The sequence below is a fragment of the Zonotrichia albicollis genome, chromosome 33 (genome assembly GCF_047830755.1).
Source record: "Zonotrichia albicollis isolate bZonAlb1 chromosome 33, bZonAlb1.hap1, whole genome shotgun sequence".
Lineage (NCBI taxonomy): Eukaryota > Metazoa > Chordata > Aves > Passeriformes > Passerellidae > Zonotrichia > Zonotrichia albicollis.
This window is the reverse complement of record NC_133851.1, coordinates 1,892,558-1,913,141: the sequence shown is the minus strand read 5'-3', so window position 1 is coordinate 1,913,141 and position 20,584 is coordinate 1,892,558. Positions and strand designations below refer to the sequence as shown.

Here is a 20,584-nt window from a genome sequence, read left to right as displayed (position 1 = left end):
AGTGGAGGGGAGGGGGGGGGGGGGGGGCGGCTGTTCCGATCCTCCCCTCCCCCCAATTTCCCCCCCCCCCGTTGCCTGTTGATGTCCCCCCCCCTCCCCATCCCCTCCCTGTGACCCCCCTCCCCAAAAAAAAAGTTGTAGGACCCCCCCCCCCACCCGCGTGTTGCGTTGGAAAATAAAAATCTCACGTTTGATAAACACTCCATGATCCAGATTTTTTTTTTGTTTTTTGGGTGGGGGGGAGTTTGGGACCCCTGAATTTGACCCCTGAATTTGGGGAGGGGGTTTGGGACCCTTTTCCCCCCCCTTTTCTCACCACAAAAAAACTCAATTTTTTTTTCCTTTTCTTGCTGTTTTTTATTTAAAAAAAACCAAAACAACCTCGAAGGGGGGGGGGGGTGTTTAAGGTGGGGGGAGGTCGCAGGGGGGGTTTTGTGTAATTTTTTTTTTTTGAGGGGGGGGTCGCGGGGGGGGGGCGAGCGCGGAAGCGAGGAGGAAGAAAAATACAAAACTAGAAACCTCTGGAGAATTTTTTTTTTTCATTTTTTAAAAAAAGCAACTTAAAAACCTGTACAAAATGCGCTACGTATAAATTAAAGTGGGGGGGGAAGGGGGGGGGCCGAAAAAAAGGGGAGGGGGGGGGTCTCGAATTTTCCTTGAGTTTCCCCCCCCCCTCACCCCACCACCCATCCCAGGATTGATGGGGACCCCCCCCAAAAAAATCTCAGCCCCCCCCTCTCCAAACCAGCAGCGGGGTTGGGGCTCACCATGGTGGGGGGGGGTCCCAACGCCCCCCCCCAGCCCCGGGGGGGGTCCAGGAGGATTTTGGGGGGTATTTGGGGGGGGTCTCCCTCTTTGGTTCCTTCCTTGGGGGGGTCACAGCCCCCCGACCAAAGTGGGGGGGGGGGCTGGGATGTAGCAGCAAAGGGGGGGGGTGATGGCTGAAACCGGGGGGGGGAGGGGGCGTCACCCCTTTTGAGGGGGGGGGGCAAAGGGGTGAACCCCCCCCCCGACACCCCCAAAATGGGGCTGGGCGCCCCCCCGAGCTGTGGGGTGAGGTAGATGTGTGGTGGGTGAGGGGGGGGGGTCTGGGGACCCCTCCCCCTGTATTTTATATTTGGGGGGGGGGGGCTGTGGAAGAACCGGGAGGCCCCTGGGGAAAATTGGGGGGGGGGGCGGAGCTGGAAGCGATTTGGGGAGGGGGATATTGAGGGGGGAGGGGGGGATGGACGGACAGACCCCCGCTGTGTGGGCGGGGGGGGTGCGAAGCCTTTTTGGGGGGGGCTGGGGTTGCTCAATCCCCCCCCCCCGCAATTTGCGACCCCCCCCCCAATCTTTGGTTGCAAGAGCCCCCCCCCGCGGGACCCCCTGATTGTCGCTTGGGGTGGGGGGGGGGGGTGGGGACAGCGAGGATGGGGAGGGGGCGCGGGGGGGGGCTCTAAAGTGCCTGATTGACCCTCGGGGCGCCCCTCAAAGCTGGGGGGGGTTGGATTTTGGGGGTTTTTTTTGGGGGGGTTATTGCACTTGACCGACCCCCCCGGGGCAGGAATGGCTGGGGGGGGGGGTTGGGGAGCACCCCCGGCCCTGCGGGGGGGCTGAGCCCGGAGATTGGGGTGGGTGGGTGGGGGGGGGTTTTGGGGGGGGGGTCTCCATGGCTCCCCCCCCTCCCCAGCACCCGCAGACCCCGAGCCGGGGGGGGCACGGGGGGGCAGCACAAGGCACGGGGGGCACCGGGGCCGGCGGGGCCGCGGGCCCTGGAAGCACGAGGGGTGGGGGGGGGGGCGGCCGGGACCCCCGGTGCCCCCCCCGGGGCGGCGCGCGGCTGCGGCGGCGGCGTTTGCCTTTTTTTTCCTTATTTTTTTTCCTTTTTTTTTTGCCTTTTTTATCTTTTTTTCCCCCTTTTTTTTCGTCCTTTTTTGCCTTTTTTTTTTCTTTTTTTTTTTTTTTTTTTTGCCTTTTTGTTTTTTAGTTTTTTTAGAAAACGCGGGAGGAAGAAAAGCCCTCCGAGGGGGGGGGGGGGAGGAAGAGGGGAGGGGATGGAACAGAGGGACCCCCCCAAAACCCCACCCTGGGACCCCCGCCCGGAGCTCGGAGCTTTCCCGGGGGGGTTTTGGGGGTCGGGGGTCCCATCCCGGGGGGTTCTGGGGATGGAGGGGGGGTCCCCTCGGGCCGGGCCCCCCCCGCCGCTACTTGGGGTACGGGTAGGGGAAGGCGCCGGGCTCGGACGGAGACTCGATGGGGGCGTGGGTGGGGGCGGCTCCGCCGTCCTGCGGGGAGGGAGGGGTTAATGCACCCCAAATCCTGCACCCCCAAATCCTGAAACCCCAAATCCTGAACCCCCAAACCTTGAAACCCCAAATCCTGAACCCCCAAATCCTGAACCCCCAAACCTTGAAACCCCAAATCCTGATCCCCCAAACCCTGAACCCCAAACCTTGAAACCCCAAACTCCTCAACCCCAAATCCTGATCCCCCAAATCCTGAACCCCCAAATCCTGAACCCCCAGACCCAGCAATCCCAAACGCTGAACCCCCAAACCCTGAACCTCCAAATCCTGATCCCCAAATCCTGAACCCCCAAACCTTGAAACCCCAAACTCCTGAACCCCCAAATCCTGATCCCCCAAATCCTGCACCCCCAAACCCTACACCCACAAACCCTGCACTCCAAAGCCTGAACCACAAACCCTGCACCCCCAAATCCTGAACCCAAATCTTGAACCCTCAAACCCTGAACCCCCAAAACCCTGCACCCCCCAACCCTGCACTGCCAAACGCTGCAGCCCCAAATCTTGAACCCCCAAACCTTGAAACTCCAAACTCCTGAACCCCAAACCCTGAACCCCCAAATCCTGATCCCCCAAATCCTGTATCTCCAAATCCTGAACCCCCAGACCCAGCAATCCCAAACGCTGAACCCCCAAACCCTGCACACATAAATCCTGCAGCCCCAAACCTTGAAACCCCAAAATCCTGAACCCACAAATCCTGAAATCCAAACCCTGAACCTCCAAATCCTGCACCCCCAAACCCTACACCCCCAAATCCTACACCTCCAAACACTGCAGCCCCAAATCCTGAACCTCTAAATCCTGAACCCCCAAACCCTGAACCCTCAAGCCCCTGCACTCCAAAGCCTGAACCACAAACCCTGCACCCCCAAATCCTGAACCCTCAAACCCTGAACCCCCAAAACCCTGCACCACCAAACGCTGCAGCCCCAAATCCTGAACCCCCAAACCCTGCACCCCTAAACCTTGAAACCCAAAATCCTGCACCCCAAATCCTAAACCCCAAATCGTGAACCCTCAAATTCTGCATCCCCAAATCCTTAACCCCCAAATCCTGCACTCTCGAATCCTGAACCCCCAAACGCTGCACCACCAAACTCTGCGCCCCCAAATCCTGAACTCCCAAATCCTAAACCCCAAATCCTGAACCCTCAAATCTTGCACCAACAAATCCTGAACCTCAAAAAACTGAAGCCCCAAATCCTGATCCCCCAAAACCCTGAACCCCAAGCGCTGCACTCCCAAATCCTGCACCCCCAAACGCTGCACCCCCAAATTCTGAACCCCCAAATGCTGCACCCTCAAACCCTGAACTGCAAATCCTGAACTCCAAATCCTGCACCCCCAACCCTGCACCACCAATTCTGCACCCTAAACCTCTCCCGGACCCCCAAATCCTGCACTCCAAATGCTGCACCCCCAAATGCTGCACCCCCAAATCCTGCACCCCCAAATCCTGAACCCCCGAGTTCTGCACCCCAAAACCCCCTCCCGGACCCCCAAATCCTGCTCCCCCAAACGCTGAACCCCAAATTGTGAACCCCAAACCCCCTGACTCACCTCCAGCGGGAGGGCGGGGGGCACCGGCGGGTACGGGGGGATGAAGGCTCCGGGGACGGCGGCGGCAGCGGGGACGTACTGGGGACAGGGACACCGGGGGGGGTCAGGGGGGTCGGGGAGGGGTCCCCGGGGGTTTGGGGAGGGGTCTCGGGTGGGGGATGGGGGGGTCTTACCGTGCCAGCGCTGCCCAGAGAGAGGTGCCCGAGCTGCTGGGCCAGGGGCGCCACCACGGAGGGCTGGAGGGGGACGGCGTGGTCAACGGCGGGGGCCAGCACCGCGCCCTGGGGACACAGACGGACATGGGGACAGATGTGGGGACACCGGGACAGACATGGGGACAGATATGGGACATGGGGACAAGGCGGGGGCCAGCACCGCGCCCTGGGGACACAGACGGACATGGGGACACCAGGACATGGGGACAGATGTGGGGACACGGCAGGGACCAGCACCGTGCCCTGGGGACACAGACGGACATGGGGACATGGGGACACCAGGACATGGGGACAGATATGGGGACATGGGACAGATATGGGGACATGGGGACAGACATGGGGACATGGGGACACGGCAGGGGCCAGCACCGCGCCCTGGGGGACACAGACGGACATGGGGACAAATATGGGGACAAGGCGGGGGCCAGCACCGCGCCCTGGGGACATGGGACAGATATGGGGACATGGGGACAGATATGGGGACACGGCGGGGGCCAGCTCCGCGCCCTGGGGACATGGGACAGACATGGGGACATGGGGACACGGCAGGGGCCAGCACTGCGCCCTGGGGGGACATGGAGACAGACATGGGGACATGGGGACAGACATGGGGACATGGTGGGGGCCAGCACCGCGCCCTGGGGACATGGGACAGACATGGGGACATGGGACAGATATGGGGACATGGGGACAGATATGGGGACACGGCGGGGGCCAGCACTGTGCCCTGGGGACATGGGACAGATATGGGGACATGGGGACAGATATGGGGACACGGAGGGGGCCAGCACCGTGCCCTGGGGGACATGGGACAGATATGGGGACAGATATGGGACAGATATGGGGACATGGCGGGGGCCAGCACCGCGCCCTGGGGACACAGACGGACATGGGGACATGGGGACAGATATGGGGACAGACATGGGGACATGGGGACACAGCGGGGGCCAGTACCGCGCTCTGGGGACATGGGACAGATATGGGGACATGGGACAGATATGGGGACACGGGGACAGACATGGGGACACGGCAGGGACCAGCACTGCGCCCTGGGGGACATGGGACAGATATGGGAACATGGGACAGACATGGGGACATGGGGACAGACGTGGGGACACGACGGGGACCAGCACCGTGCCCTGCAGGGCAGTGACAGTGTGGGGACATGGGGGGAACAGGGGGGACACTGGGGGACACTGTGACTTTGCACCCATGGGGAGGGGACACAGGACAGGGCCCAGGAGCTCCAAAGTGACACCAAAATGGGCGGGGCCTGACAAAGGTGGGTGTGGCTTTGGCAAAGTGGGAGGAGCTTGACTACGGGGGGAGGGCAAAGGTGGGTGGGGCTCCAACATCACCTCCCCCATTAGGGCAGGGCAAGTGTGGGCGGGGACAATCCAAGCAGGGTTCCCGCCCCCCCTCAGGGCGTGACACTGGGTGTGGCAGCAGGTATGACACTGGGCATGGAATTGGGTGTGGCACTGGGCGTGGCACCAGGTGGAGCACTGGGCGTGGCACGAGGTGGAGCACTGGGTGTGGCACCGGGTGTGGCATGGGGGCGTGTCACAGGGCGTGGCTCACCGTGGGCTGCACGAGGTAGGACTGGTGCATCCAGGCGGGGCCGTGGACCTGTGGGTGACACCGGGTGGCAGTGGGCGGGGTCTCCACTTCCCCAGGCGGGGTCTCCCCTTTTTCCAGGTGGGGTCCCCCATTCCCGGGTGGGGTCTCCCCTTTCCTGGGTCTCCCCTTTCCCAGGTGGGGTCTCCCCTTCCCCAGGCGGGGTCTCCTCTTTTTCCAGGCAGGATCTCCCCTTCCCCAGGTGGGGTCTCCCCTTTCCTGGGTCTCCCCATTCCCGGGAGGGGTCTCCCCTTTTTCCAGGCGGGGTCTCCCCATTCCCACGCGGGGTCTCCCCTTTCCCCAGGCGGGGTCTCCCCCAGGTGGGGTCTCCCCTTCCCTAGGCGGGGTCTCCCCTTTTTCCAGGCGGGATCTCCCCATTCCCAGGTGGGGTCTCCCCATTCCCAGGTGGGGTCTCCCCATTCCCAGGCGGAGTCTCCCCTTTTTCCAGGCAGGGTCTCCCCTTCCCCATGTGGGATCCCCCCATTCCCAGGTGGGGTCTCTCCTTTCCCGGGGGGGTTTCCCCTCTCCCATGTGGGGTCTCCCCATTCCCCAGGCAGGGTCTCCCATTCCCGGGGGGGTCTCCCCTTTTTCCAGGCGGGGTCTCCCCTTCCCCAGGTGGGGTCTCCCCTTCCCCAGGTGGGGTCTCCCCATTCCCCAAGCAGGGTCTCCCCTTTCTCAGGCGAGGTCTCCACTTCCCCAGGTGGGGTCTCCCCATTCCCACGTGGGGTCTCCCCTTTCCCCAGTGGTGTCTTCCCATTCCCAGGCAGGGTCTCCCCATTCCCAGGTGGGGTCTCCTCTTTTTCCAGGTGGTGTCTCCCCTTTTCGAAGTGGGGTCTCCCCATTCCCAGGCGGGGTCTCCCCTATCCAGGCAGGGTCTCCCCATTCCCAGGTGGGGTCTCCTCTTTTTCCAGGTGGTGTCTCCCCTTCCCCAGGCTGGGTCTCCCCTTTTTCCAGGCGGGGTCTCCCCTATCCCAGGCGTCATCTCCCCTTTCCCCAGGCAGTGTCTCCCCATTCCCCACGTGGGGACCCTCCCTCTGGCAGCCCCCCAGGGCCGTACCTGGTACGAGGACACCGGGGAGGGCAGGTAGGGGGCCAGGGCGGCGGGGGGCAGCATCCGGCCGGGGCCAGCCCGTAGGGCGCGGGGTAGAACCTGCGGGGCGGGGGGTCAGGGCTGGGGGGGGCCGCGGCCGGCAGCCCCCGCCCCGACGGGCACGGGGGGGCCCGGGGGCACCCACCCGTTCTGCAGCGCCGTGGCGGGGTCGTAGGCCAAGGTCACCGTGCCCTGGGGGGGGAGAAAAGGGAATAAATAAATAATGATTTTTATATTTATTTATAAAAATATATTGATATTTATATGAATATATCACAGAAATTTAATTAATATTGCATGAGTTTTTTAATAAATATATCTCATGTAGTTATTCATAAAAATATATTTCTATTTCTAAAAATGTATTATAGAATTCTAATTACTATTGTATTAATAGTTATAATAAATAATTATTAACATAAGCTTTTAAATAAATAGTTATTTATATTTATTATATATTATATATTATATATTATATTACATTACATTATATTATATTATATTATATATATATATTTATATATATATGCAATTAACATATTAATAAATAATTGTGTATATATTATATATAAACATATATTTATTTGTATTTACTCATAAATATATATGTTAATATATTTATTTTAATATATATTTATTCTTTATATATTATACTTACTTGCATAAATAATAAATATATATTTATATAAGTATAAAAACATAAATAAAAATAGAACACATCTTAGAATATATTAGAATAGAAATATATTAGAATATGAAATTAGAAAGATATTAGAAAATAAAAAGACATAAACTTTTATATTTTAATACATATATATTATGTGATGTATATAATATAGCAATATATATTATATCTATTATTATATAATAGATAAATATATACTATATATATTTATATATATCATATATATTATATGTAATTATATGTACATTATATATATTGTACATGTGACTTCATCAGCTCTGTCAGCGATATATAAATTATAAAATACTTTTCAAAAAAAATTCATTCTAAAAACTTCATTTTTGAATAAAAAGTATAATAATTTTTTTTAATTGTGCCCCCTCACCGTGTCTCCGTCCCGGGCCCAGGCTCTGCCGTTGGACACGAACTTGCCCTGGCTCTGCCTCTTCTTCTGCCCCCCATCAGCAAACTTGCACAGGAGGGGGTCTGGGGGGGCTGGGAGGGGGTGTCAGTGCTGCCAGCCCCCCCCAGGACCCCCAAAAATCCCCTAATCCCCTCCTGGGACCACCCCCAGCACCCCCAAATTCCCCAAAATCCCCTCCTTGACCCCTCTCCAAAGTCCCCAAAATCCCCTCCCTGACCTCCCCCAAAATTCGCTCCCTGACCCCCCCAGCACCCTCAAAATCCCCAAAATCCCCTTCTGCCCCCCCCAAAATCCATAAAAACCCCTCCCTGACCCCCCCAGCACCCCAAAAACCCCTCTTGGGACCCCCAAGCTCTCCCAAATCCCCTCCCTGACCCCCCTAGCACCCCCAAAATCCCCAAAATCCCCAAAATCCCCTTCTGCCCCCCCCCAAAATCCATAAAATCCCCTCCCTGACCCCCCCAGCACCCCAAAATCCCCTCTTGGGACCCCCCCAGCTCTCCCCAAAATCCCCTCTTGGGACCCCCAGCTCTCCCAAATTGCCTCCCTGACTTCCCCAGCTCTCCCAAATTGCCTCCCTGACTCCCCCAGTACCCCCAAAATCCCCAAATTCTCCTCCCTGACCCCCCCCAAGCACCCCCAAATCCTCCCCCACCCCCAGCCCACCTGGCACCCCCGGGGGGGTTTTGATGAATTTCCCGTTGAAGTGGGTGATGACGGCCTCGCACTTCTCCGTGGATTCCATCCTGGGGGGAGCGGGGCTGGGCCGGGGGCCAGGGGGGGCCCCCAATTCTGTGTGTGCCCCCCCAAACCCCCGTGCAGCCCCCCCAGCTTTCTGTGCACCCCCCCCAAATCTCTGTGCTCCCACCCAGCTCCATGCAGCCCCCCCCCCCAAATCCCTGTCCCACCAGCCCCATATAGCCCCCAGCCCAATGTGCCCCCCCCTCATCCCCTGCAGCCCCCCAACTCTGGAAGACCCCCCAAAATAATCCCTGTCCCCCCCAAGTCCTCCCCATCCTCCTGAGCACCCCCCCATCCCTTAAAGCTCCCCCCAGATCTTGAAGCCCCCCCCGAGAGATCTGTGAAGCCCCCCGACAAATCCATGTGCCCCCAGCCCCATGTGCCCTCCCGTCATCCCCTGCAGCCCCCCAACTCTGGAAGGCCCCCCAAATCCCTGTCCCCCCCAAGTCCTCCCCATCCTCCTGAGCACCCCCTCCCATCCCCTGAAGCCCCCCCAGATCTGTGCAGACCCCCCACAAATCCATGTCCCCCCAGCCCAATGTACCCCCCATCCCCTGCAGCCCCCCAGATCTGGAAGACCCCCCAAATCCCTGCAGCCCCCCAAATCCCTGCCCCCCCCAGCCCTCCCCATCCTCCTGAGCCCCCCTAGCCCCACACACCCCCAACCCCTGCAGCCCCCCCAGATTTGTGCAGCCCCCCCAAACCTGTGCAGCTCCCCCAAGTCCCTCTCTCCCCAGCCCTCCCCATCCTCCTGAGCCATCCCCATCCCCTGCAGCCCCCCAGATCTGGAAGCCCCCCCAAATTCCTGTCCCCCCAACCCTCCCCATCATCCTCAGCCCCACCCCATCCCCTGCAGCCCCCCTGAGCTGTGTGCAGCCCCCCAGTCCTCCCCATCCCTCACAGCTCCCCCAAACCTGTTCAGACCCCCAAATCCCTGTCCCCCCCAGCCCTCCTTATTGTTCTGAGCCCCTCCATCTACCCCCATGCCCTGCAGCCCCCCCATCTCTGTGCAGCCCCCCAACCCCCTGCAGCCCCCCCAGCTCTCCCCATCATCCTCAGCCCCCCCAGATCTGTGCAGCCCCCCAAGTCTTTGTCACCCCAACCCTCCCCATCATCCTCAGTCCCCCCATCCCCTGCAGCCCCCCCGAGCTGTGTGCAGCCCCCCAGTCCTCCCCATCCCCACACACCCCCATCGCTCACAGCTCCCCCAAACCTGTTCAGACCCCCAAATCCCTGTCCCCCCCAGCCCTCCTTATTGTTCTGAACCCCTCCATCTACCCCCATGCCCTGCAGCCCCCCCATCCCCTGCAGCCCCCCCCAGTTCTGTGCAGCCCCCCAAACCCCACCGCCCCCTCCCGTACCGTGCGAATCCCACGCCCCTGCTGGCGCCGTGGGGGTCGCGCAGGATGCGGGTGGAGACCACCTGCCCGAAGGGCTTCAGCAGCGCCTCCAGCTCCTGCTCGTCCACGCCCAGCGGCAGGTTCGAGATGTACAGGTTGGTGGGGTCCTGCTCCTGTTGCTGTGGGGAGGGGTCAGCCCAGGGCAGGGGGCTCCTGGGGGGGCTCTGGGGGTCGTTGGGGATTGGGGGGGGTTCGGTACCTTGGCCATTTGTGCCTGAACCCCGCTGGCTTTCAGGGCTGTCACAGCTTTTTGGGCGGCTGTGGGGCTGTCAAAGTCCACGAAACCATAACCTGGGGAGGGGGGAGAGGTCAGAGAGACCCCCCCCAAAATAAAGCAACCCCACCCCTCCCCATCCTCCTGAGCCCCCCACCCCAGCCCCACACACCCCCACCCCCTTCAGCCCCCACACACCCCAGCTCTGGAAGCCCCCCCAAATCCCTGGCCCCCCATCCCCTGCAGCCCCCCAGCTCTGGAAGACCCCTTAAATCCCTGTCCCCCCATCCTGAGCCCCTCCAGCCCCAAACACCTCCACTCCCCACAGCCCCCCTAGATTTGTGCAGCCCCCCAGCTCTGGAAGCCCCCCCAAAATCCCTGTCCCCCTCAGCCCTCCCCATCATCCTGAGCCCCCCAGCCCCCCCAAATCCCTGACCCCCATCCCCTGCAGCCCCCCAACTCTGGAAGCCCCCCCCCCAAATCCCTGTCCCCCCATCCTGAGCCCCTCCAGCCCCAAACACCTTCACTCCCCACAGCCCCCCTAGATTTGTGCAGCCCCCCAGCTCTGGAAGCCCCCCCAAATCCCTGTCCCCTTATCCTGAGCCCCCCAGCCCCATGTACCCCCACCCCTTGCAGCCCCCCAGATCTGTGAAACCCCCCCCAACCCCATGGAGCCCCTTCCCCTGCAGCCCCCCCAACCCTCCCACCCTCCCGACCCCCACCCCAGCCTCAGTGTCCCCCCCAAACCTTTGCACTTGTTGGTTGTTTTATCCAGGATGGCTTTGGTGGAGACAATCTTCCCATAGCTGGGGAGGGGGATAAAGGGGGTGTCAGGATTCTGTGGGACCCCCAGCCCCCCCATGAAGGGTTCTGGGGATGGGGGGGACACAGCGGGACCCCCGCCCCACTCACGGCTGGCAGAGCTTGACCAGGTCCTGGTCGGTGGTGCCGGGGTGCAGCCCCCGGATGTAGAGGTTGGTCTTGCTGAGCTGGTCTGGGGTCCCCCCGCCCGGGCTGGGGCTGGGGGGGCCCAGGGGCTGGGCCGGGGGCACATAGGGCTGCTGGGGGGGGAAAGGGGGGGGTCAGCTCTGCTGTAGACCCCCAAAATCCTCCCCTCGCCATGAGATACCCCAAGTGGGGTTCAGCCCATCCCGGGGGGCTCAGCCTGGACCTCATTGTCTCACCCCTGGAGAGAAGGATCCCTGGACCCCCTCATTTCCCCCCGATCCCATAATTTGCCCCCAACCCTATTATCACCCTCCTGGAGAGAAGGACCCCTGGACCCCTCCCCTGGATCCCATTATCTCCCCCCAACCCCATTATCTTACCCTTGTCCCCACAATTTCCCCCCGACCTCATTATCTCCCCCAGCCCCATTATCTCCCCCTGGACCTTATAATTTCCCCCTGACCCCCAAATTCCCATAATTTCCCCCCAACCCCATTATCTCCCCCCTGAACCCCATTATCTTACCCTTGTCCCCAAAATTTCCCCCCGACCCCATTATCTCCCCCAGCCCCATTATCTCCCCCTGGACCTTATAATTTCCCCTTCTTATAATTTTGACCCCAAAATCCTCCCTGGAGAGAAGGACGCCTGGACCCCATAACTTCCCCCCAAACCCCATTATCTTCCCTTTTGAGAGGACTCCTGGACCCCATAACTTCCCCCCAAACCCCATTATCTCCCCCCTGGACCCCCTATTTTCCCCCCAGCCCCATCATTTCCCCCCAACCCCCTGGACCTCACCATTTTCCCCTGACCCCATTATCTCTCCCTGGGCCCCATAAATTCCCCCTAACCTCATTGTCTCCCCCTGCACCCCATTATCTCTCCCCGACCCCATTATCTCCCCCAGGACCCCCAAACCCCGACCCTCTCCCCCATCTCCTCACTCAGGGGGTCCCCACCTTCCCCTCCCCACCCTCCAGACCCCCTGTCCTGGTGTGTCCCCAGCCCCAAATTCCATCCCGGACCCCCCAAATCCTCCCTCGGTATCCCCGGTAGGAGCGGGGAGGCCACAATGCGGTGACCCCACCCCCCCCACTTCCATCACGGGATGCGGAGGGAAACTGAGGCACGAACCGGGGCTGGGGGGGATGAACGGGGATGGGGAGGGAAACTGAGGCACGAACCGGGGGTGGCGATAGCGCCGAACACACGGGACATCCCCCCCCCCGGCAAACCGGAGCTCACCGGGGGGGTGTCCCCGCTCCCTTCCCGGTGTTGGGGTGGGGGTGACCCGCTAGGGGCGGCCCCCCTTTCCCAGCACCCCCATTCCCCGCCCCCCCTCCCCGGGCCTGTCCCGCCGGGACGGCTCCGGATCCGCCCCCACCGGATCCCCCCCCCCAATACCGGAGCGGACCGGGCCGGGCCCAGCGGGCCCCGCCGCCCTCCCGGTACCTTCTTGCCGCCCTTGTTGTAGGCGAAGGCGGGGAGCCCCGAGCGCGGCGGCACCGAGAGCAGCATTTTCCCGAGCGCGAGGGGCCGGGACCGGGCGTGACGTCACACCGGGAGCCAGCCTGGAATCCGGGCGGGCCCCGCCGCGCCGGGTCCTAGCGCCGCTCCCCGCCCGGTGCTGCCCGCCACAGCCCGGTGCTCCTCCCGTGTCACCTTCACTCCTCCCCGTTCCTCTCCGGTGTCACCCCCGGTGCTGCCCGTTCTCCCCCGGTGTCACCCCCGGTCTTGCTCGTTACCCCCCGGTGTCACCCCCTGGTGCTGCCCGTGCTCCTCCGGTGGTCCCCGTCACACCCCGGTCCTGCCCGTGCTGCTCCGGTGTCAGCCCCGGTGCTGCCCGTTCCCCTCCGGTGTCACTTAGGGTGCCTCCTGTTACCCCCCGGTGTCACCCCCCCGGTGCTGCCCCGTTCTCCCCCGGTGTTCCCCGTCACATCCCGGTGCTGCCCGTTCTCCTCGGGTGGTCCGCGTCACCCCCTTACCCTGCCAGTCCCTCCCCGGTGTCACCCCCCCGGTGCCCTCCGCCTGTGTCACCCCCCGGTACTCTCCCGTTACCCCCGTTGTCACCCCCCCGGTGCTGCCCCGTCCTCCTCCGGTGTTCCTCGTCACCCCTTGGTCCTGCCCGTTACCCCTCGGTGTCAGCCCCCCGGGCGCTACCCGTCCTTCCCGAGTGTCAACCCCGGTCCGGTCCGTTCTCCCCCGGTGTTCCCCGGAACCCCCCGGTGCTGCCCCTCGCCCCCCCCGGTGTCATCCCCGGTACCGCCTGTCACCCCCCCGTGACCCCTGTCAGCCTCACGACACCCCCCTCCCCACAAATGAGACACCTTCCTTCCCCCCTAGACCGCCCGGGACACCGGGGGAAAACCGGGGGAACACCGGAGAACATGGCGGGGGGGATCCCGCACCTCTCCTCTCCCTCAGCTGGGAGAGGGGAGGGTCCCTCTCATGAACCCCCGGGGGGGCTGCACCCCCCGAGCCCTCCCCCGCACCAAGGGGACGTCACGGATCCCCCCTCCCCGGTATAGCGCGGTCCCTTTAAGAGAAGCCACGCCCACCGCCGCCATTACCCCCTTGGCCCCGCCTCCCCGCCTTCGCCGTGGGCGCGGCCATTTTGGAAACGCTGGTCACGTGGTTGGACACCACACCCCGCCCGCCGCCATATTGGCGTCTTTCCTCCGTCACGTGACTGCCTTAGGCCGCGCCCATTTCTGAGGCGGCTCCGGGGGCCGCCATTTTGGAGTGGGGAAAGGCGGAATTTGGGGGGCACCTGAGGGGTCTGGGGAGCGTCTTGAGGGTCTGTGCGGCGAGATTGGGGTTTCTGGCGGGCTCTGGGGTTCTGCATGGCAGACTTGAGGGGTTCAGGGAGTTGTGTAGAGTAGGGTAGGGGGATTCTGGGGGCACCTGGGGGGGCTCTGGGGCATCCTGGCGGCACCTGAGTGTCTGTAGGGGATCCTGAGGGGGGTCTTTGGGGTAGGTTGTGACATTTTGGGGTCTATAGGTTAGGATTGGGGGCGCTGGGGCCACTTTGCGGGGGTCTGTGAGGCAGAAGGGGGGCACCTGGAGGGTCTACAAGACAGGACTGGGGGCTCTTGGGGGCACATCTGGTGGTCCCCAGAGAGTCTGTGAGGTGACACAGAACGCCAGGGGCACAATGGGGGTCCCAGCCCAGCTGTGCCCACCCTGGCACGAGCTCAGGCAGGGACAGCACAAAAGGGGCACAGGGTCCTGGGGACCCCCTCCATCCCCTTGTCCCACTCGGTGTCCCCCCAAACGTCCCCTCTGTGTGTCCCTACCGTGACTGGCCACATGTGCCAGCAGAATGTCGCCAAATTGTCCCCACAGGGTGTCCCCCACATGTCCCCCAGTTGTTTCCCCCCAATCTCCCCTCCCTTTTTCTTCCCTCATATTGCCCTGCGCGTCCTTCACATATCCCCCCCATATTCCCCCCAAAACCCCCCACATCCACAGGGCTATCCCACCAGTGCCCCCCACATATTCCCCTCCTATAAACCCCCCCAGGGCTGTCACCCTGCGTGTCCCCCCCATATTACCCCTAAAACCCTCACACACACCCCCAGGGCTGTCCCCCCAGTGTCCCCCTGTGTGTCCCCCGGTGTTCCCCCCTTAAACCACCCCCCAGAGCTGTCCCCCCGGTGTCCCCTCACTCCTCCAGGGCTGTCCCCCTGTGTGTGTCCCCGGTGTCCCCCACATAATCCCCCCCATATTCCCCCCAGAACACCCCCCACCCCTCCAGGGCTGTCCCCAAATGTCCCCCTGTGTGTCCACCCCCATATTCCCCTTAAAACCCCCTCCCCACCCAGAGCTGTCCCCCTGTGTGTCCCCCGGTGTCCCCCACATATCTCCCCAATATTCCCCCTAAAACCCCCTCACACCCGGTGTCCCCCCATATTCCCCTCCCAGAAACGCCCCACACACACCCCCCTGGGGCTGTCCCCCCAGTGTCCCCCACATATCCCCCGCTATTCTGCCCAAAACCCCCCCACATCCCCCCAGGGCTGTCCTCCCGGTGTCCCCAGCATATCCCCCCCATATTCCCCCTAGGACCCCCACATCCCGTATTCCCCCTCAGTGTCCCCCTGTGTGTCCCCCGGTGTCCCCCACATATTCCCCTCCTATAACCTCGCCCAGGGCTGTCCCCATCTCCCAGGGCTGTCCCCCTGTGTGTCCCCCACATATTCCCCTCCTATAACCTCACCCAGGGCTGTCCCCATCTCCCAGGGCTGTCCCCCTTTGTGCCCCCCACATATTCCCCCTCCTATAACCTCGCCCAGGGCTGTCCCCATCTCCCAGGGCTGTCCCCCTGTGTGTCCCCCACATATTCCCCTCCTATAACCTCCCCCAGGGTTGTCCCCATCTCCCAGGGCTGTCCCCCTGTGTGTCCCCTGGTGTCCCCCACATATTCCACTCCTATAAACCCTCCCACCCCCCCCCCCAGGGCTGTTCCCCCGGTGTCCCCCCGCGTGTCCCGGCTCTGTCCCATCCCTTTGTGGCCGCGGATTGTTCTGGCTTTGCCGGGCTCAGCAGCGCCGGGGCCCCCCCGTGCTGAGCCAGGGCTTCGCCCGCTGACTCACCCCACGTGCGGGGCCGGGGCCGCTGCTGAGCCGGCAGAGCCACGGCCGGGGGGGCACCGGGGCTGGGCCCCCTTGCGGCCCCAGATCCCTCCCACGGTGGGGTCAGACCCGGCCCCGGGCTTGTCCTGTGTGGGACCCCCTTGGGATACCCTTGTCCCTGAATTGTGGCAGGTTTGTGACTCCCCCAGTGACTGCCCTGTCCCCAATTCTTGTCCCAGATGTGTGACCCCTTGGGATACCCTTGTCCCTGAATTGTGGCAGGTTTGTGACCCCCCAGGGACATCCCTGTCCCTGAATTGTGGCAGGTTTGTGACTCCCCCAGTGACAGCCCTGTCCCCAATTCTTGTTCCAGATGTGTGACCCCCTTGGGACACCCCTGTCCATGAATTGTGGCAGGTGTGTGATCCCCCCAGGACACTCCTGTCCCTGAATTGTGGCAGGTTTGTGACCCCCCCAGGGACACCCCTGTCCCGAGTTCTTGTCCCAGATGTGTGACCCCCTTGGGACACCCCTGTTCATGAATTGTGGCAGGTTTGTGACTCCCCCAGTGACAGCCCTGTCCCCAATTCTTGTCCCAGATGTGTGACCCCCTTGGGATACCCTTGTGCCTCAATTGTGGCAGGTTTGTGACCCCCCAGTGACAGCCCTGTCCCCAATTCTTGTCCCAGGTGTGTGAGCCCCCTTGGGCACCCCTGTCCATGAATTGTGTCAGGTGTGTCACCCCCCCTGGGATATCCCTGTCCCTGAATTGTGGCATGTGTGACCTCCCCAGGACCTCCCTGTCCCCAATTCTTGTCCCAAATGTGTGACCCACCCTGGTCCCCCTGCCAGGGACAGCCCTGTCCCCATCTTGATCCACTTGTGCCACCCCTCCTGTTGCCCCACCAGGGACCCTATCCCCATTCTCGTCCCAGGTGTGTGACAATGCCATCCCCCTGCCCAGGTGTGTCACCCTGTCCCCTGTGACCCCCTTGCTCCCCCCAGGACCCTGTGCTCATCCTAGGTGTGTCACCCTGTCCCCTGTGCCCCCCTCAGCCCCTCCCCGAGGGTCTCTGTGCCCATCCCAGGTGTCCAACCCCCCCAGGGACAGCCCTGTCCCCACTCTCATCCCAGATGTGTGACCCCCCCCTCATCCCCCCCAGCCTTTCATCCCATGTCCTTTCATCTCTGGTTGTCCTGGCAACACCCCAAAGTGTCCCAGGGGTTGCCATGGCACCCAGGGATTCTCCAAGGACCCCCTCCCAAAATCCTGCCCCAACCTCAGCACCTCAGGGCTGCCCTGTGCCAAAGGGGTGGCACTGCTGGGGGGTGACAGGGACAGTGCCGGGGGTGGCAGTGCCAGGGGGCAGGAGGTGCCCCTGCTCTGCACTCCCCTCTCCCACAGCTGCACCATGGCCTTCGAGGTAAGACCCCTGTGAGCGGCCCCGACCCCCCCAGCCCCCTCCCCAAAACCACAGCTCCAGAGTCCCTCCCTGCCTGGGGGGGGGTGGGTGAGCAGCCCCCAGCTCATGGAGAGTCCCCAAATCTGTCACTTCAATGCCAGGCCCATAGCCCTGGCACAGGGGGGTCCCTCACTGTGACCCCTGGCCCTGTCGTGGCTGCTGTCCCCCCTTCATCCCTGTGACCCCATTGCCAGGACATGCTGTCACCGCAGTGCCCAGGGACTGAGGGGTCCCATCCCCGAGGTACCCCATCTTTTAGGTACCCCATCCCTGTAGGTACCCAAAAACTGGGGAATCCTCTTTCCATGGCACCCTATTGCCCTGGTACCCCCATTGCAGTGTCCAGGGACTGAGGGGTCCCATCCCCGAGGTACCCCATCCCAAAAACTGGGACATCCTGTTTCCATGGCACCCCATTGCCCCAGTACCTCCCACTGCAGTGCCCAGAGACTGAGGGGTGCCATCGCCAAGATACCCCATCTTTTAGGTACCCCATCCCATAAACTGGGCACCCCATCACCAGGGCACCCATCACCAAGGGACCCCCCCATTGTGGTACCCAGGTGCTGGGGGGGTCCCATCCCCAAGGTACCCCATCTCTGAGGTACCCCATCCCAAAAACTGGGACACCCAATTGCCAGGGCACCCCACCACCGAGGAACCTCCCCACTGCAGTACCCAGGTATTGGGGGGTCCCCTCACAAAACTCCCCAATAACTGGCACATCCTGTTGCCGTAGCACCCCACCCCTGAGACACCCAATCCTTGGGCATCCCCCCCCCCAAATACCCCATCCCCAAAGCCCCCCTGCCCCCTTTGTGCCACCCCCTCCTGGCAGTGCCCGTGGGGTGACCCCCAACCCCGCTGTCCCCCCAGGAGCTGCGCAGCGGCCGCTTCTGGCAGGGGGTGCTGGCAGAGCTGCTGGCCACCCTCATCTTCGTGGGGGTGGTCCTGGGGGCTTCAGCATCCCCAGAGCAGCTGGCACCGGCCCTGGCAGGGGGGTTGGTGGCCGGGGGGCTCCTCTGCACCCTCGGGGGTCCCCAGGCCAACCCTGCATTGACGCTGGCCCTGCTGTGCACCCGCAAGCTGAGCGCCCTGCGCGGGGCCCTGGGGGTCCTGGCCCAGTGCACGGGGGCCACGCTGGCCTCTGCCGCTGCCCGGGCAGCGCTGCAGGATGGCACCGGGCTTGTCACCAGGGTGAGTGTCCCCATCCCTGTCCCCGTCCTCGTGCCCACTGTGGTACCCCATCTCAGATACTCCATCCCCGTGGGTACCCAAAAACTGGGGTATCCTGTTTCCATGGCACCCCTTTGCACTGGTACCCCCCACTGTGGTGCCCGGGTACCCCATCCCCGAGGTACCCCAGGGTCCCATCCCTGAGGTACCCCATCTCTGAGGTACCCCATTCCCTGTTTCCATGGCACCCCTTTGCCCTAGTACCCCCCATGTGGTGCCCAGGGACTGAGGGGTCCCATCTCCAAGGTACCCCATTTCTGTCCCTGTCCCCTGGCACTGGACAGGTTGGACAGGTGTCCCTCCCTCCCTGCAGGTGAGCACGGTGGGGACAGCAGGGACAGCGCTGGCATGGGAGACCTTTGCCACCTTCCAGCTGGCACTGGCTGCCTTTGCCACCTCTGAACACGCAGCCCCACAGGCCGGGCTGGCCCTGGGCAGTGCTGTGGCCGCCGGTGCCCTGGCTGCTGTAAGGTCCCCCCCATGTCCCACCTGCCCAAGGTGTCCCCACCCCACCAGCCCCTGACCCCCCCCCCGTCACCCACAGGGGCCGTTCTCGGGGGGCAGCATGAACCCCGCGCGCTCGCTGGGGCCGGCCATCGTCACCGGGCTCTGGGATGATCATTGGGTGAGTTGGGGGCACCCTGGGGGTCCCCCAGAGTCCCCAAGTAAGGGGGGGTCTCCAGCTGCAGGGTGTGACCGCTGTGGTCCCATCCTCACTCCAGAATGGCGGTTCCTGATCCCTTCCCTTCCCTTCCCTTCCCTTCCCTTCCCTTCCCTTCCCTTCCCTTCCCTTCCCTTCCCTTCCCTTCCCTTCCCTTCCCTTCCCTTCCCTTCCCTTCCCTTCCCTTCCCTTCCCTTCCCTAACCTTCCCAAACCTTCCCAAACCTTCCCTTCCCAAACCTTCCCTTCCCAAACCTTCCCTTCCCAAACCTTCGTCCCCCTGGGACAGGTCAGCGTCAGCCGTGTCCCCGAGGGCCCTCATGGTGTCACCATCACAAGACCACTGTGTCCCCCCTATTGCCATCCTTGGGACAAGCCCCATCCCCTCAGGATGTGCCCCCTCCCCAATCCCCCTACCCCATACAAGTGACACCCCCTCCCCTGGGGCAGATTCCTCTGCTCAGTCCCCATCTCTGGGGTGGGATCCCGTGTCCCCCCCATTCCTGGGACCCCCCCAAAGCTCTGTCCCCCTCCAGGTGTACTGGCTGGGCCCGGTGCTGGGCGCGGTGCTGGCCGGGCTCTCCTACGAGTTCGTCCTGGCACCGGGAGCGTCCCGGGAGAAGCTCAGCGCCTGCCTCGCCTGCCGGGACGTGGCTCTGGTGGAGACCCCCAGCCTGTCCCCCTCCTCGGTGTCCCAGTGCCCCCCACCACCGCCCCCGGGCGAGCAGGGCACTGCCTGAGCCCCCCAGTTCCACCGCAGCCCCCCGATCCTTCCATGGGGCACCCACAGGGTGGGCTTGGTGCCCCCTCCCCTTTTATCCGAGTGGGTAGGGGGGGATTAAAAGTGTGTTGGGGTCGCAGGTGGGTGCGGAGCGATGCTGTGAGGGGACCGGGGAGGGGGTCTCGATAACGGCACCGCGACACCGGGGGGCTGCGGCACCGCGACACCGGGGGGCTGCGGCACCGCGATACCGGGGGGCTGCGGCACTGTGACACCGGCGGGGCCGGCCCTCCCCGCGGGTTCTCCCTCCCCGCATCCCCCCGGTGAGGGCGGGGGCCGGGACCCCCCGTCAGCCCCGTCCCGTGCCGGGGAGCTGAGCGCAGCAAAGCCCTTTGTAGAGTCCTCTGCAGCCCCGGCAGATTCCGCCGGGCACCAATGGCCGGGCCGGGCTTTAATCCCCCCGGCCGGGGACTCAGCGCCCGCTAAGCCCGCCTGAATAAACCAAACCCTCCCGCAGACAACAGCACCGGGGAGGGGGGGGGACACCCCGCAGCCCCCACCCTACCCCACAGCCCCCACCCAGCGCCCCTCCCACTGGGGGTTGCCCCAAAGTGTCCCCAAAAACCTTTAGGGGGGTGGGAGGTGCGGCAGTGCTGGCCCCCAGCAAGGGGGTCCCTTAAACCCCACTGAGGGCATCAATGGGTCACAGCCCCCCCCCAAAAAAACCCAGGGATGGGGGCGG

The 20,584-nt window shown here is 62.7% G+C and overlaps 3 protein-coding genes across 4 annotated transcripts; 1 reads left to right on the top strand and 2 right to left on the bottom strand.

The window, feature by feature from the left end:
- Positions 1 to 401: 401 nt before the first annotated feature.
- LOC141726152 (uncharacterized) lies at positions 402 to 2,177 on the bottom strand (the record flags this gene model as incomplete). Its single annotated transcript, XM_074530566.1, has 1 exon — positions 402 to 2,177. A coding segment is annotated over one exon (1,503 nt), but the record flags the coding sequence as incomplete, so codon positions are not given.
- On the bottom strand, positions 2,039 to 12,916 carry RBMS2 (RNA binding motif single stranded interacting protein 2). The gene is given in 14 exon segments (XM_074530808.1): positions 2,039 to 2,267; positions 3,852 to 3,929; positions 4,025 to 4,132; positions 5,648 to 5,695; positions 6,741 to 6,805; positions 6,808 to 6,833; positions 6,919 to 6,965; positions 7,844 to 7,953; positions 8,549 to 8,628; positions 9,985 to 10,142; positions 10,223 to 10,314; positions 10,985 to 11,043; positions 11,150 to 11,298; positions 12,641 to 12,916. Coding segments are annotated over 14 exon segments (1,167 nt in total). The 5' UTR covers positions 12,707 to 12,916; the 3' UTR covers positions 2,039 to 2,186.
- A 3,944-nt stretch (positions 12,917 to 16,860) lies between these two features.
- On the top strand, positions 16,861 to 20,551 carry LOC141726138 (aquaporin-2-like). Of its 2 annotated transcripts, XM_074530544.1 has the most exons (5): positions 16,884 to 17,186; positions 18,102 to 18,422; positions 18,775 to 18,927; positions 19,006 to 19,086; positions 19,658 to 20,551. In XM_074530544.1, exons 1-5 carry the CDS (start codon positions 17,175 to 17,177, stop codon positions 19,859 to 19,861), a joined length of 771 nt encoding a protein of 256 aa, XP_074386645.1. In that variant the 5' UTR covers positions 16,884 to 17,174; the 3' UTR covers positions 19,862 to 20,551. The 2 variants fall into 2 exon arrangements, with proteins under 2 accessions (XP_074386646.1, XP_074386645.1); XM_074530545.1 differs by lacking the exon at positions 19,006 to 19,086 and having other exon boundaries at positions 16,861 to 17,186.
- The last annotated feature ends 33 nt before the right edge of the window (positions 20,552 to 20,584 follow it).

Coding starts and splice junctions, on each gene's coding strand:
- LOC141726138 (XM_074530544.1), top strand. Junction 18,423..18,774: donor GCACCGGGCTTGTCACCAGG/GTGAGTGTCCCC, acceptor CCCTCCCTGCAG/GTGAGCACGGTGGGGACAGC. Junction 18,928..19,005: donor CCGCCGGTGCCCTGGCTGCT/GTAAGGTCCCCC, acceptor CGTCACCCACAG/GGGCCGTTCTCGGGGGGCAG.